The sequence below is a fragment of the Lemur catta genome, chromosome 3 (assembly GCF_020740605.2).
Source record: "Lemur catta isolate mLemCat1 chromosome 3, mLemCat1.pri, whole genome shotgun sequence".
In the NCBI taxonomy this organism is placed as follows: domain Eukaryota; kingdom Metazoa; phylum Chordata; class Mammalia; order Primates; family Lemuridae; genus Lemur; species Lemur catta.
The window spans coordinates 91,544,043-91,556,635 of record NC_059130.1 but is presented as its reverse complement, the minus strand read 5'-3'; the positions used below and the strand labels follow the sequence as shown (position 1 = coordinate 91,556,635).

Here is a 12,593-nt window from a genome sequence, read left to right as displayed (position 1 = left end):
CTCATCTTCACATCCTTGGTGCACAGTAAATAAAATTAGCACAAAGCACATATAATAGTTGGCTGAATCAATAAATATAAATTGTTTTATGGTCATACAAGTAATTTTTTAAAGTATATTACCTTCGTCCACTGTGAGAGAACCAAGTAAAAAGCATGGCAAATTTTTTCTATTCTGTTTAGCATGACGATAAGCAAGTCGAATGGTCTTTTCAGTCACCACAAGCTTTGGATTTCTAAAAAATAACAAAAATCTTTTATAAATGTGATGGAGCTGATATCCTAACTGCCCCCCCACCATAAACTGCTGCTTAAAATATAACAGATAACTTTTAAAAGATCATTGTCAAGAAATCCCAGTGTCAAAGGCAGGAGATAGGTCCACTTGGAAACTTGAACAATAAGCACACGTCAAAGCTATAGTTGTTCTCCAAGCATTTACTTAATTTTATGAAACAGAGCAAGAATTGACAAACTATGAGGCTGGTCTCTTGTTTTTATAAATAAAGTTTGATTGAAACAGTCACATCCATTTGTTTACATATGCTCTATGGACTTTAGATATTAACAATATAGTAGGAAAGTTAACGGCAATAAATGCCTATATCAAAAAAGTGGAAAAGTTACAAATAAACAGCCCAATGATGTATCTTAAAGAATCAGAAAAACAAGAGCAAACCAAACCTAAAATCAGAAGAAAATAAAGAGTAAAGATCAGAGCAGAAATAAATGAAATTGAAACCAAAATATCCGACAAAAGATCAACAAATTTTTTTTAAAAGGTAAATAAAATTGACACACTTTAATCAAACTAAGAAAAAAAAGAGAGAAGACCATATTAAAAAAAAATCAGAGATGAAAAAGGAGACATCACAACTGATACTGCAGAAATCCAAAGGATCATTAGAGACTACCATGAGCAACTATATGACAATAAAGTGGAAAACCTAGAGAAACAGATAAATTCCTAGACACATACAACCTACCAAGATTGAACCAGGAAGAAATCCAAAACCTGAATAAACCAATAAGAAACGAGATAGAAGCAATAATGAAGTCTCCCATCAAAGAAAAGTCCAGGACCCAAAGGCTTCACTGCTGAATTCTACCAAGAAGAACTAATGCGAACCCTACTTAAACTATTTTAAAAAATCAAGGAGGAGGGAATATGCCTAAACTCATTCTATCAGGCTTGTATCACCCAGATACCAAAATCAGACAAAGACACAACAAAAAAAGAAAACTATAGGCCAATATCTCTGATGAACATAGATGCAAAAATCTTCAACAAAATACTACCAAATTGAATTCAACAACACATTAAAAACATTATTTATCGTGATCAAGTGGAATTCAAGGATGGTTCAACATATGCAAATCAATCAATATGATACATCATATCAACAGAATGAAGGACAAAAACCGTATCATCATTTTAATTGATGCTGAAAAAGCATTATATAAAATTCAACATCACTTCATGATAAAAACTCTCAAAAAACTGGGTACAGAAGGAACTTACCTCAACACGATAAAAGCCATCAGCTAGTATCATGATGCCACATGATGCCACATGATGCCACCACTAGTATCGTGCTCAATGGGGAAAAACTAAAAACCTATCCTGTAAGATCCACTGGAACAAGACAAGGATGCTCACTTTCACCACTGTTATTCAATATGGTACTGGAAATTCTAGCTAAAGCAATCAGATAAGAAAAAGAAAGAAAGGTCATCCAGATTGAAAAGGAAGAAGTCAAATTATCCTTGTTTGCAGATGGTATGGTCTTATAACTAGAGAAACCAAAAGACTCCACAAAAAAACTATTAGAACTGATAAACAAATTCAGTAAAGTTGCAGGACACAAAATCAACATACCAAATAGCAGCATTTCTATATGCCAAAAACAAACAATCTGAAAAAGAAACCAAGAAAGCAATCCCATTTACAATAGCTACAAATAAAATACCTAGTAATAAACTTAACCGAAGAAGTAAAAGAGCTCTATAATGAAAACTATAAAACACTGATGAAAGTAATTGAAGAGGACACACAAAAAAATGGAAGATTTTCCATGCTCATGGATTGGAAGAATCAATATTGTTAAAACGCCAATACCGGCTGGGCGCGGTGGCTCACGCCTATAATCCTAGCACTCTGGGAGGCCGAGGCGGGTGGATTGCTCGAGGTCAGGAGTTCAAGACCAGCCTCAGCAAGAGCAAGACCCCGTCTCTGCTAAAAATAGAAAGAAATTATCTGGTCAACTAAAAATATATATATAGAAAAAATTAGCCGGGCATGGTGGCGCATGCCTGTAGTCCCAACTACTGGGAAGGCTGAGGCAGTAGGATCGCTTAAGCCCAGGAGTTTCAGGTTGCTGTGAGCTAGGCTGACACCACGGCACTCACTGTAGCCCGGGAACACAACGAGACTCTGTCTCAAAAAGAAAAAAAACAAAAACAAAAACAAACAAAAAAACCCACCAATACCATCCAAAGCAATCTACAGATTCAATGTAATCCCCTTCAAAATACCCATGACATTCTTCACAGAAATAAAAATAAAATAATCCTAAACTTTATGTGGGACCACAAAAGACCCAGGATAGCCAAAGCCACCCTAAGCAAAAAGAACAAAACTGGAGGAATCACGTTACCTGACTTCACATTATACTACAGAGCTGTGATAATGAAAACAGCATGGTACTGGCATAAAAACAGACCAATAGAACAGAATAGAGAACCCAGAAACAAATCCACACATCTACAGTGAACTTATCTTCAACAAAGGTGCCAAGAACATACAGTGAGGAAAGCACAGTCTCTTCAATAAATGATGCTGGGAAAACTGGATATCTGTATGCAGAAGAATGAAACTAGACCCTTAATTCTTGCCCTATACAAAAATCAAATCAAAATGGATTAAAGACTTAAATCTAAGACCTGAAACTATGAAATTACTAAAAGAAAACATTGAGGAAATGTTTCAGGACATTGGTCTGGGCAAGGACTTCTTGAGTATTACCCCCAAAGCATAGGCGACCAAAGCAAAATTGGACAAATGTACAAATGGGATCACATCAAGCTAAAAAGCTTCTGCACAGCAAAGGAAACAATTAACAAAGTGAAGAGACAACCCAGAGAATGGGAGAAAATATTTACAAACTACCCATCTGACAAGGATATATAGGATATATAAGGAGCTCCAACTCAATAGGAAAAAAATCAAATAATCCAATTAAAAAATAGGCAAAGGATCTGAATAGGCATTTCTCAAAAGAAAACATACAAATGGCCAACAGTTACTGGAAAAAATGCTCAACATTATTGGTCATCAGAGAAATGCAAATCAAAACTACAATGAGATATCATCGCACCCCAGTTGAAATGGCTTTTATCAAAAAGACAGGCAATAATGAATGCTGACAAGGATATGGAAAAAGCGGAACCCTGGTACACTGTTGGTGGGAATGTAAATTAATGCAACCACTATGGAGAAGAGTATGGAGATTCCTCAAAAAGCTGAAAATAGAACTACCGTATGACCCAGCAATCCCACTGCTGGGTACATATCCAAAGGAGGGGAATTCAGTATATAGAAAAGATCTCCACACCCATGTTTATTGCAGCACTATTCACAAGAGCCAAGATATGGAATCAACCTAAGTGCCCATTAACGGGTGAATGGATAAAGAAATTGTGGCACATATACACAATGGAGTATTATATAGCCACCAAAAAAGAATGAAATCCTACCATTTGCAACAACATGTATGTAACCAGAGAACATTATGTTAAGTGAAGTAAGCCAAGCACAGAAAGACTAATCTCACATGTTCTCACTCATATTTAGGAGCTAAATATTAAAAACAATTATCTCATGGAGACAGATAGTAGAATGACGGTTATCAGAGGCTGGGAAGGGTAGTGGCAGGGGTGTAGGGGGTAAAGTGGGCATGCAAAAATATAGTTAGATAATGAGATAGAATGAACAATATTTCATAGCAAAACAAAGTGACCATAATCAACAGTAAGTTAGGATATACTTTAAAATAACTAGAAGAGTGGAACTAGAATGTTCCTAACACAAAGAAATGATAAATGCCTGAGGTGATGGATACCGCAATTACCCTGATTTGATTAATTCACATTGTATGCCTGTATAAAAACATCACCTGTACCCTATAAAGATGTATAATTATTATGTACCCATAATAATTAAAAATAAAACAAAACAAAACAAAAATTACACTAATCTCCCTTTACCTTTAGGTGATATGGTCCAAGACCCCAGTGGATACCTGAAACTGTGGACAGCACCCAACCCTATATATATTATGTTTTTTCCTATATATACATATCTATGATAAAGTTTAATTTATAAATTAAGCACAGTTAAAAAAAAGAAAAAAAAATTAGGCCCAGTAAGAGATTAACAATAGCTAATAATAAAACAGAACAATTAAAATAACATAGTGTAACAAATGTTATGTGAATGTTGTGTGTGTGTCTCTCTCTCAAATTATCTTTTTTCTTTGTTTTAAGAGATGGAGTCTGGCTATGTTCCCTAGGCTGGACTTCTGGGCTCAAGTAATCCTTCTGCCCCAGCCCCCCATGTAGCTAGAACTAAGGTGCAATCCAGCTCAAAATATTTTATTATATTGTACTGCAGGTAACTGAAACCACAGAAAGTGAAACCAGGTATAATGGGGGATTACTGTATTGAATACAGAATATAAATAAGTGTGATTAAAATGGTTAAAAGAAAACCAAAATAAGGGCAAGAAAAATAAACTATGAAAAAAGACCAGGCAAATTTTAAAAAGAACCACACAGAACTTGCAGAAATAAAAAACATAATCAATTAAAAATCCATTGGATTATGTAATCAACTGGGGATAGGTACATGAATGTTTATTATTATTTTATAAACTACATATATATTACAAACATTCTTGCATATTTACAGTATACTACATTTTAAAAACCTAAATGATAAATAAAAGAGTATAATTGGAATGTTTCTAACACAAAGAAATGATAAATGCCTGAGGTGACAGATACCCCAATTACTCTGATTTGATTAATCTAGAATGTATGCCTGTATCAAAACATCACATGAGCCTGAGAAAGCGAGACCCTATCTCTACAAAAAATAGAAAAATCGGCTGGGCATGGTGGCTCACGCCTATAATCCTAGTACTCTGGGAGGCCGAGGTGGGAGGATTGCTGGAGGTCAGGAGTTCGAGACCACCCTGAGCAAGAGCGAGACCCCATCTCTACTAAAAATAGAAAGCAATTAGCTGGACAACTAAAAACATATAGAAAAAATTAGCCAGGCATGGTGGCACATGCCTGTAGTCGTCCCAGCTACTCGGGTGTCTGAGGCAGGAGCATCACTTGAACCCAGAAGTTAGAGGTTGCTGTGAGCTCTGATAATACCACTGTACTCTAGCCAGGGCGACAAAGCAAGACGCTGTCTCAAAAAAAAAAAAATCACATGTACCCTATAAATATATACAACTACTATGTACCCATAATTAAAAATTTAAAAATTAAAAAAAAACCTAAATGGACAGGTTACATGGCAGTTAAACACAGCTAATGAGAAAACTGATAGAGATGAAAAACAAAGGAAATTACTCAAAATGTAGTACAGAGGCTGGGTGCGGTGGCTCATGCCTGTAATCCTAGCCCTCTGGGAGGCCGAGGCGGGTGGATCGCTCAAGGTCAGGAGTTCGAGGCCAGCCTGAGCGAGACCCCGTCTCTACTAAAATAGAAATAAAAATTATCTGGACAACTAAAAATATATATAGAAAAAATTAGCCGGGCATGGTGGCGCATGCCTGTAGTCCCAGCTACTCGGAAGGCTGTGGCAATAGATTCGCTTAAGCCCAGGAGTTTGAGGTTGCTGTGAGCTAGGCTGATGCCACGGCACTCGCTCTAGCCCGGGCTACAAAGTGAGCCTCTGTCTCAAAAAAAAAAAAAAAAAAAAAATGCAGTACAGAAAGAAAACAATAGAAAATACAAAAGATAGGCTAAGAGACATAGAAAAAAGAATGAACAGGTTTAACAAACATTTAATTAAACTTCCATAAGACCCTCCTTGTTTTTGTAAATGGTAGTATCCTTCTCTGTCAACCAGTTTAGGATTTAAATACTTTTTGACTTATATCTTTCCTTTCAAGTCCTTTATTTCCTCAATCATCAAATACTATACACTGTTTCTTCAGAACACTTTGTTTCATTCTTTCCTCTTGATTTGAATGCTGCTACACTGTTCTGGGAAGTCCTTACATACGATTTATTAAACACTTTCTATTCTAGGCATTCTGTCAACTGGTTTACAGAGTATGTTATTTAATCCTTACAAGAGTACTATGAAACAGGTTTGATAGCTATTTTATAAATAAGGAAACTGATCCCTGGTTATTTTACTGAGGTCACATAAATAAGAAATGGTAGAATGAGGATTTGACCCTCTAGGCAGTCTGACTCCATTATAGCACCTTAAACCACTACAGCATACATGTATGTGATTATAGAAGAGCATCTCACAGCTAGGCTGACTCTAGGCTCTCCCCACTATAATCTATCCTTAGAATACTGCTTTTAACAAGTAACTTTCTTATATGTAAAATCTCAAGGATCTATCTTCTATTACTTTAAGCCGAAACTTCTATATCTTTCTTTCAAGGTCCTGGACATAACCATAATATTCTACTAATATAATCCTTCTAATCTGATCCACTCAAAATCAGTTCAATTTTCTCAATGTTCTACAAAGATACCATGCCGGCACATGATGAAAAACACTTTCAGTTTTTTACTATATTTTGTCTCTTTTGAATTCCTACAATACTCAGAACTTTAAATTTGCAGAATATTTTAACTGTGAAATTAAGATTATTTCTCAAAAGCATGAAAAACAGATTTAAGAAGCAGAGGCAGTATTTTGCCTTGAGGGGAGGTTCTGAATGAGTAAGTAAAGAAAAATGAATAATTGGCCATAGTAATCTACTTTGCTTTATCCATCCTTTTAGGACTCCTGTTTATATTGGTTTGATTTGAAAAAAGAAATATCTTATACCTGTAGTAATTGAGATGTAAGTAGATGAAATCTCCAATTGGCATTGGGTTCCAAAGTGCACATTTTGATGGAGGAAAGTGGAAAGGTACCATCCTGGTTGAAGGAAACCTTTAAAATAAATAATTTCAAATCAAAGCACAAGGAATAGCAAATGTGGTAAAAATTTTGTAAGAAACAACTATCTTTAAATGATGGTATTTTTCAGATTACTTTTGTAATTTTAAAAGTGTCAAAAATATTTTTTTAAAAAAGTTAAAAAAGAAAAGAAAACTCACTTGTAACTCCACTACCAGGTGAATAAGCACTCAAAATTTGGGTATGGCTTTTCTGTCCTTTTTTCCTATGCATATATAAATTTACACAAGCTTTTGTGAATACACATAAGCTCTAAAAAAAGAACTGGATAACTGATCCTATAAAATCCACTTTAAATAACAGAAAAACCAAGTATAAACCATCAATTTACATTTAAATTTAAAATTAAAATCTGTCTTCCTGAACTAATTTCTAGATAATTGGTAGATAATATACAATAGTTATGAAAAAAACAAAAACTTAATAGATCTTAATTATTTCCCAGTATTTCCAAATTTGGTATTTGGGGCCCTATTGTACAAGTTTAATTATTGAAGCATCAAAAGGACATTTATAATAAATAATTCCTCAACAAAGATCCCAAGGGCAATGTGAAGCAAGGTTTCAATGTTAAGTCATATAAGGTAACAATCATAAAGTTTTCATTTTACATAAGTGTATAACATGAGAAAACCACAATAAGAAAAATGACAATGGAAAGGAAAAATCAGGCAGAAAATATCATCCAAAGTCACATGTAATTAAAGCAAAACAGCTCTCACAGTGAGCTACCTAAAACAGTGCATTTGCATGATGGTAGACTATTAAATAGTTAAACTGAAAGAATATTTATCATATACTAAGAATACTTTGTTTTAGATCTTACTTTCATGCATCATCTGATGAAGCTTCTCAACTAAACTACTAGGCCCAGTTTATTATCATGTTCCTTTTGCCTTCCACAAACTAGGCATCCGACTGGCACTTTACATATATAATATTTTTTGCTAAAACATTTCAGAAACACTTCATTATCCATTTTATGAATAACAAACTGTAAGTTTCCTAACTTAATACAGCAATTAAGTAGCAGAGCTGAGATTTGAATCTAAGTGCATCTGATTTCAAAACTCTTATTTTTAGAAGCTGAATTGTGTACCAGTTTAGAGCTGGGGTTCATATCTGGCTCCACCACATTCCTGCTGTGTGTTTTTAAATCCTTATCTACTGTCCGTCAATACATGAGTGGACTAATAAAATGTGGTATATGTATACCACAGAGTACTACTCAGACATAAAAAAAAATGGTCAACTAATACCTCTTGTATTAACCTGTATGGAACTGGAGACCATTCTTCTAAGTGAAGTATCACAAGCATGGAAAAACAAACACCACATCTACTCACCATTAAATTGGTACTAATCGATCAACACTTATGTGCACATATGTAAATAACATTCATCGGAAATCAAGCAGGTGGGAGGGAGGAGAAGGGGATGGGTAAATTCACACCTAACTGGTACAACACACACTATCTGGGGGATGAGCACACTTATAACTTTGACTCAAACAGTACAAAAGCAATTTATGTAACTGAAACGTTTGTACCCCCATAATATTCTGGAAAAAAAATTCCTTATCTAATTTGAATTCATAATATCTATATGAGGGATTTTCAATCCTCCATTTGAGAGACTGAGATTGAGATTAAGAAATTTGTTCAAAGTTACAAAGGAGTAAGTGACAAAACTGTCATTTTTTTCTCTTATTTATCATATACCTACCAGTGAGAGGTAGTACAACACAGGGATTTAAAGCAAGCAGCCTGGAAATCAACCTCTTGGGTCTAAAATCTGGCTTCAAAATTTGCTAGCTGTGTGACCTTGATCAAGCTAATTAACTACTCTTTACCTCAGATTCCTCATTCATTAAATGGAATTATCAGTACCTCCTTGTAGAGTTATACTAAATATTAAATGAGTATGTATATGTAAAGTGCTTAAAAGAATTCCTACTTCATTATAAGTGATCAATGTTAACTATTTTTTTTTCACTCTCAGTAGTACACAGTACCTTTAAAGCCCAAACTACACTACTTCAGGTTTACTTCCTCAGCAGTAGAAAGTAGAAATCAAGTTTAAATCCTGGCTATATCACCTACTAACTGTATAACCTTGAGTAGGTTAATCTCTCTAGGTTACAGTTTCCTAATTAAACAAAAAAATGTGGATAATAATACCCATCTCATAGGTTTGCTGTGAGAATTAAATAAGAATAATGCATTCCTAGTGTTTAGTACAGCACCTGGCACATAGCAAGACTTAAACAAATACTGTTATTAGTTTTTTTCTTAACCTGGAGCATATAGGTAGATCTTGCAGGCAAGGGAGACATAAACTGAAACTTGTACCTCAAAACTGGGTACAAAATTTTGCATAAGTATATTTAAGTGCTTGTTCTTAGGGAGTAAGATTCACAGCTCTTTGAATATCAGATATTCAAAGGGGTGTGTAAACCACTCCCCACACATACACTAATCAGTGCCATGCCAACCCCTAGACATTACTGAAAACCAGAGGTCACTAAATGAGCCAAAGAACCTAGAGTTGAATATGCCAGGAATAACCAGTGTAAATCACATGAATTTATACCTCACCTAGAATGTAAGGAATGAATTTGACTTCATAGTCAATCTGATAATAAAATTAAAAAGAGAATATACTGAACTTGTTACACAACTATACCTTTCCAAGAACAGAAGTTGACACCTTTTCAAAGAATAAAATGCAATGGGGTAGAACAGAAGGGCCAAAATTAAAGCACAAGGAATATGATAGCCCCCTTGAGTCATGTTTTCCATAGTCTTCATCAGGAACATCTGGTACAAAGAAAGACAATACAAAGAAAAAAGGGTACCCCATGGATGCAATTCTAGTTTGGAATTAAAAAAAATTCACAAGTCAGCATTAATTGTTCTTCCCTAGGGGAAAAAGAGCAATAAATGATCCAAAGAGCCAAATAACATGAGCCAATTTGCCTAGTCCTCAAAGTAATGACAGAAAATTAGGAGACAGATGGCAAGCTCCTCCTTCCTGCTCCACATGAGTGGAAAAGACTTAGGACATTTCAGGAAACTTGGTATACCCATTTGTGAAATCATTCCCATTAAGAGATTAGCATCTTGAGGAGGGAAGGAAGCCAACCACTCTCCCACTTGTCTAGGATGTAAATAAACACCTATGTAAATTTTAGCCTCAGGTACTATTTCCCATCAATAAAAAGATCTTCTACATAACTAAAATAAGTGAAGGAGGAAATGGAACTAATACTTACTGAGTGTCTACTATGTACCAGACCTTTTAGTTTAGTAATCTTACTTAACTGTTCACAGTAATCTTCTGTTAGAGAGATTAACATCCCCATTTTAAAGATGAGGAAATGAGGCTTAGTTAACTTGATCAAAGTCACCCACCTAACAAGTGGTAGAACTGGGATATACGGATTCAGATTTTCCTGATTCTAAAGATTATGTTCTTCCTTCTCTTCCAACCTACATGCCCAAGTTATATGAACATCCGTAAAAAAACATTTTGTAAAAATATTTCTATACCTGGTATTCATCTGGGGCCTTGGAAGAGGATATATAGGCTCCATATTTGGTAAATGATTTAGCTTCAAATCCTCAGTATCCTAAAGAAGTAAAGAGAATATTACTAATGAATGATAAAAACAAGGAATAAGAAAATGATAACCACACATTATCAAAATTATGAGCAAAATTGGGTTCCTTATATGAAGTGTGATTATAGATGAATGATAAATGCTTGTAGATTCTGCTGATCACTTTTATACTCTAAAGTCCTTGTGCCTATAAATTACTGTTAATATTTATTCTAAGCAGCAAAATCTACCAATATATCTATCTATTAAGAAAATCACAGATTCTGCTCCAAAATCTTTGTATTGACTTAGTGAGCTGGGTAGGGAAGGTAGGATTTAATGTATGAGGTTTCTTTTTTCGAGACAGGGTCTCGCTGTCACCCCAGCTGGAATACAGTGGCATGATCACAGCTCTCTGTAACCTCAAATTCCCAGGCTCAAGCAATTCTCCCACCTCTAGAGTAGCTAGGACCACAGGCGTGCACCATCACACCCAGCTAATTTTTTAAATTTTTTGTAGAGATGGGGTCTTCCTACGTTGCCCAGGCCGATCTCAAACTCCTGGCCTCCCAAAGTGCTGAGATTATAGGCATGAGCCACCGCGCCTGGTCTAAGGTATGAGATTTTGACCAAAAAAGCCTCACAATTCTCAGAAAAACCACAAAGCAGTAGATAGGAACAATTTAAGCTAGATATTTACTGAGCCTATAATAAAGTCACCAAAGAATCTTCAATCTTGTGGCACCAGAAGAAAAATACCAACTAGTATCAGCGAAAAGAATCAATGTTCTCTTTTTTTTGGCTCCAAATGCCCTCTCTGGGTACTCTCATACACTCCCATTGCTTTCACTCATCTGTATAGGGCAAACCTTCAGCTTCCACCTCTCTTCTGAGTTTCAAACTCATATCTCCAATTCCCAGTTGGATAGCTTCATCTAAATGTTACTGAAGCAAATTACAGACCTCTTACCTTTCTTCATAGTTCAGTATTTCCTATATTCTTTTAGGTCTTAGAGTTCTTTAGGCCCTGCACATTCTGCTTCAAGTGTAGCAAAAAGGAATTGTCTGAAGCAAGATAAGGAATTATTAATGCAGGTGCAGACTAAAAATATTTGCAAAAACAAATTCCTCTTGAAAGTACCCTTGGAAGGTTGAATAAAAAGTCCTTCTTAGAGATATCTGGACTTCAAAGGTTTAATGCAGATTTTGTGCAATGCAGGCTTTAAACTCTAAAAGCTCTGTGCTTGGTTGTCATGGATAACGGTATTCAGATGGATAATTGTAACTTTGCAAAGTATATAAAGTGCCATTTTTTCTTCATTAAACAGAAGTGTCTTACAATTCTGTATTTGTCTCTTCTTCCTTTATGCATTAGGGTGAAAGATGGATGATGTTGACGTATTTCTCATTTCAAAACAACGCACATAGGGTATTTTATTCTGACAGTATTGCCCAAGCAATTAAAGCCAATGAAACTAAAACCACACAAAATCTAGCAAAAAAATATTCTCCTCGGATAATGGAATTATCATGTGTCAAATGGAAACCATCAAGTTATCCTCACCTCTTCTTCCTCCCTCTTCCACCACATAAATTCTCTTTCCATTCCTACCGCTTTAGTTGCTAACTTCATCAACTCTCACCAGATTTACTTAAAAGTCCCCACAGTGCTATTAGAAGGGTATTGCTACATAAATCTGATCAAATTATTCTCCAGCTTACAAAATTGATGGCTGTTCTTTATATACAGAATATAGGACCTTCACAA

General features: G+C 35.2%; 1 protein-coding gene across 3 annotated transcripts in view; it reads right to left on the bottom strand.

Moving 5' to 3' along the window:
- Nucleotides 1-12,593, bottom strand: part of STIL (STIL centriolar assembly protein) — a 59,791-nt gene that overhangs the window by 45,785 nt on the left and 1,413 nt on the right. For all 3 annotated transcript variants that reach the window (XM_045545468.1, XM_045545470.1, XM_045545469.1), the window contains exons 3-5: nt 10,776-10,855; nt 7,090-7,197; nt 123-235 (exon numbers count right to left, since the gene is read on the bottom strand). In XM_045545468.1, the coding sequence (XP_045401424.1) occupies nt 123-235; nt 7,090-7,197; nt 10,776-10,819 (265 nt within the window). In that variant the 5' untranslated portion in view covers nt 10,820-10,855. The remainder of the gene's footprint in view (nt 1-122; nt 236-7,089; nt 7,198-10,775; nt 10,856-12,593) is intronic.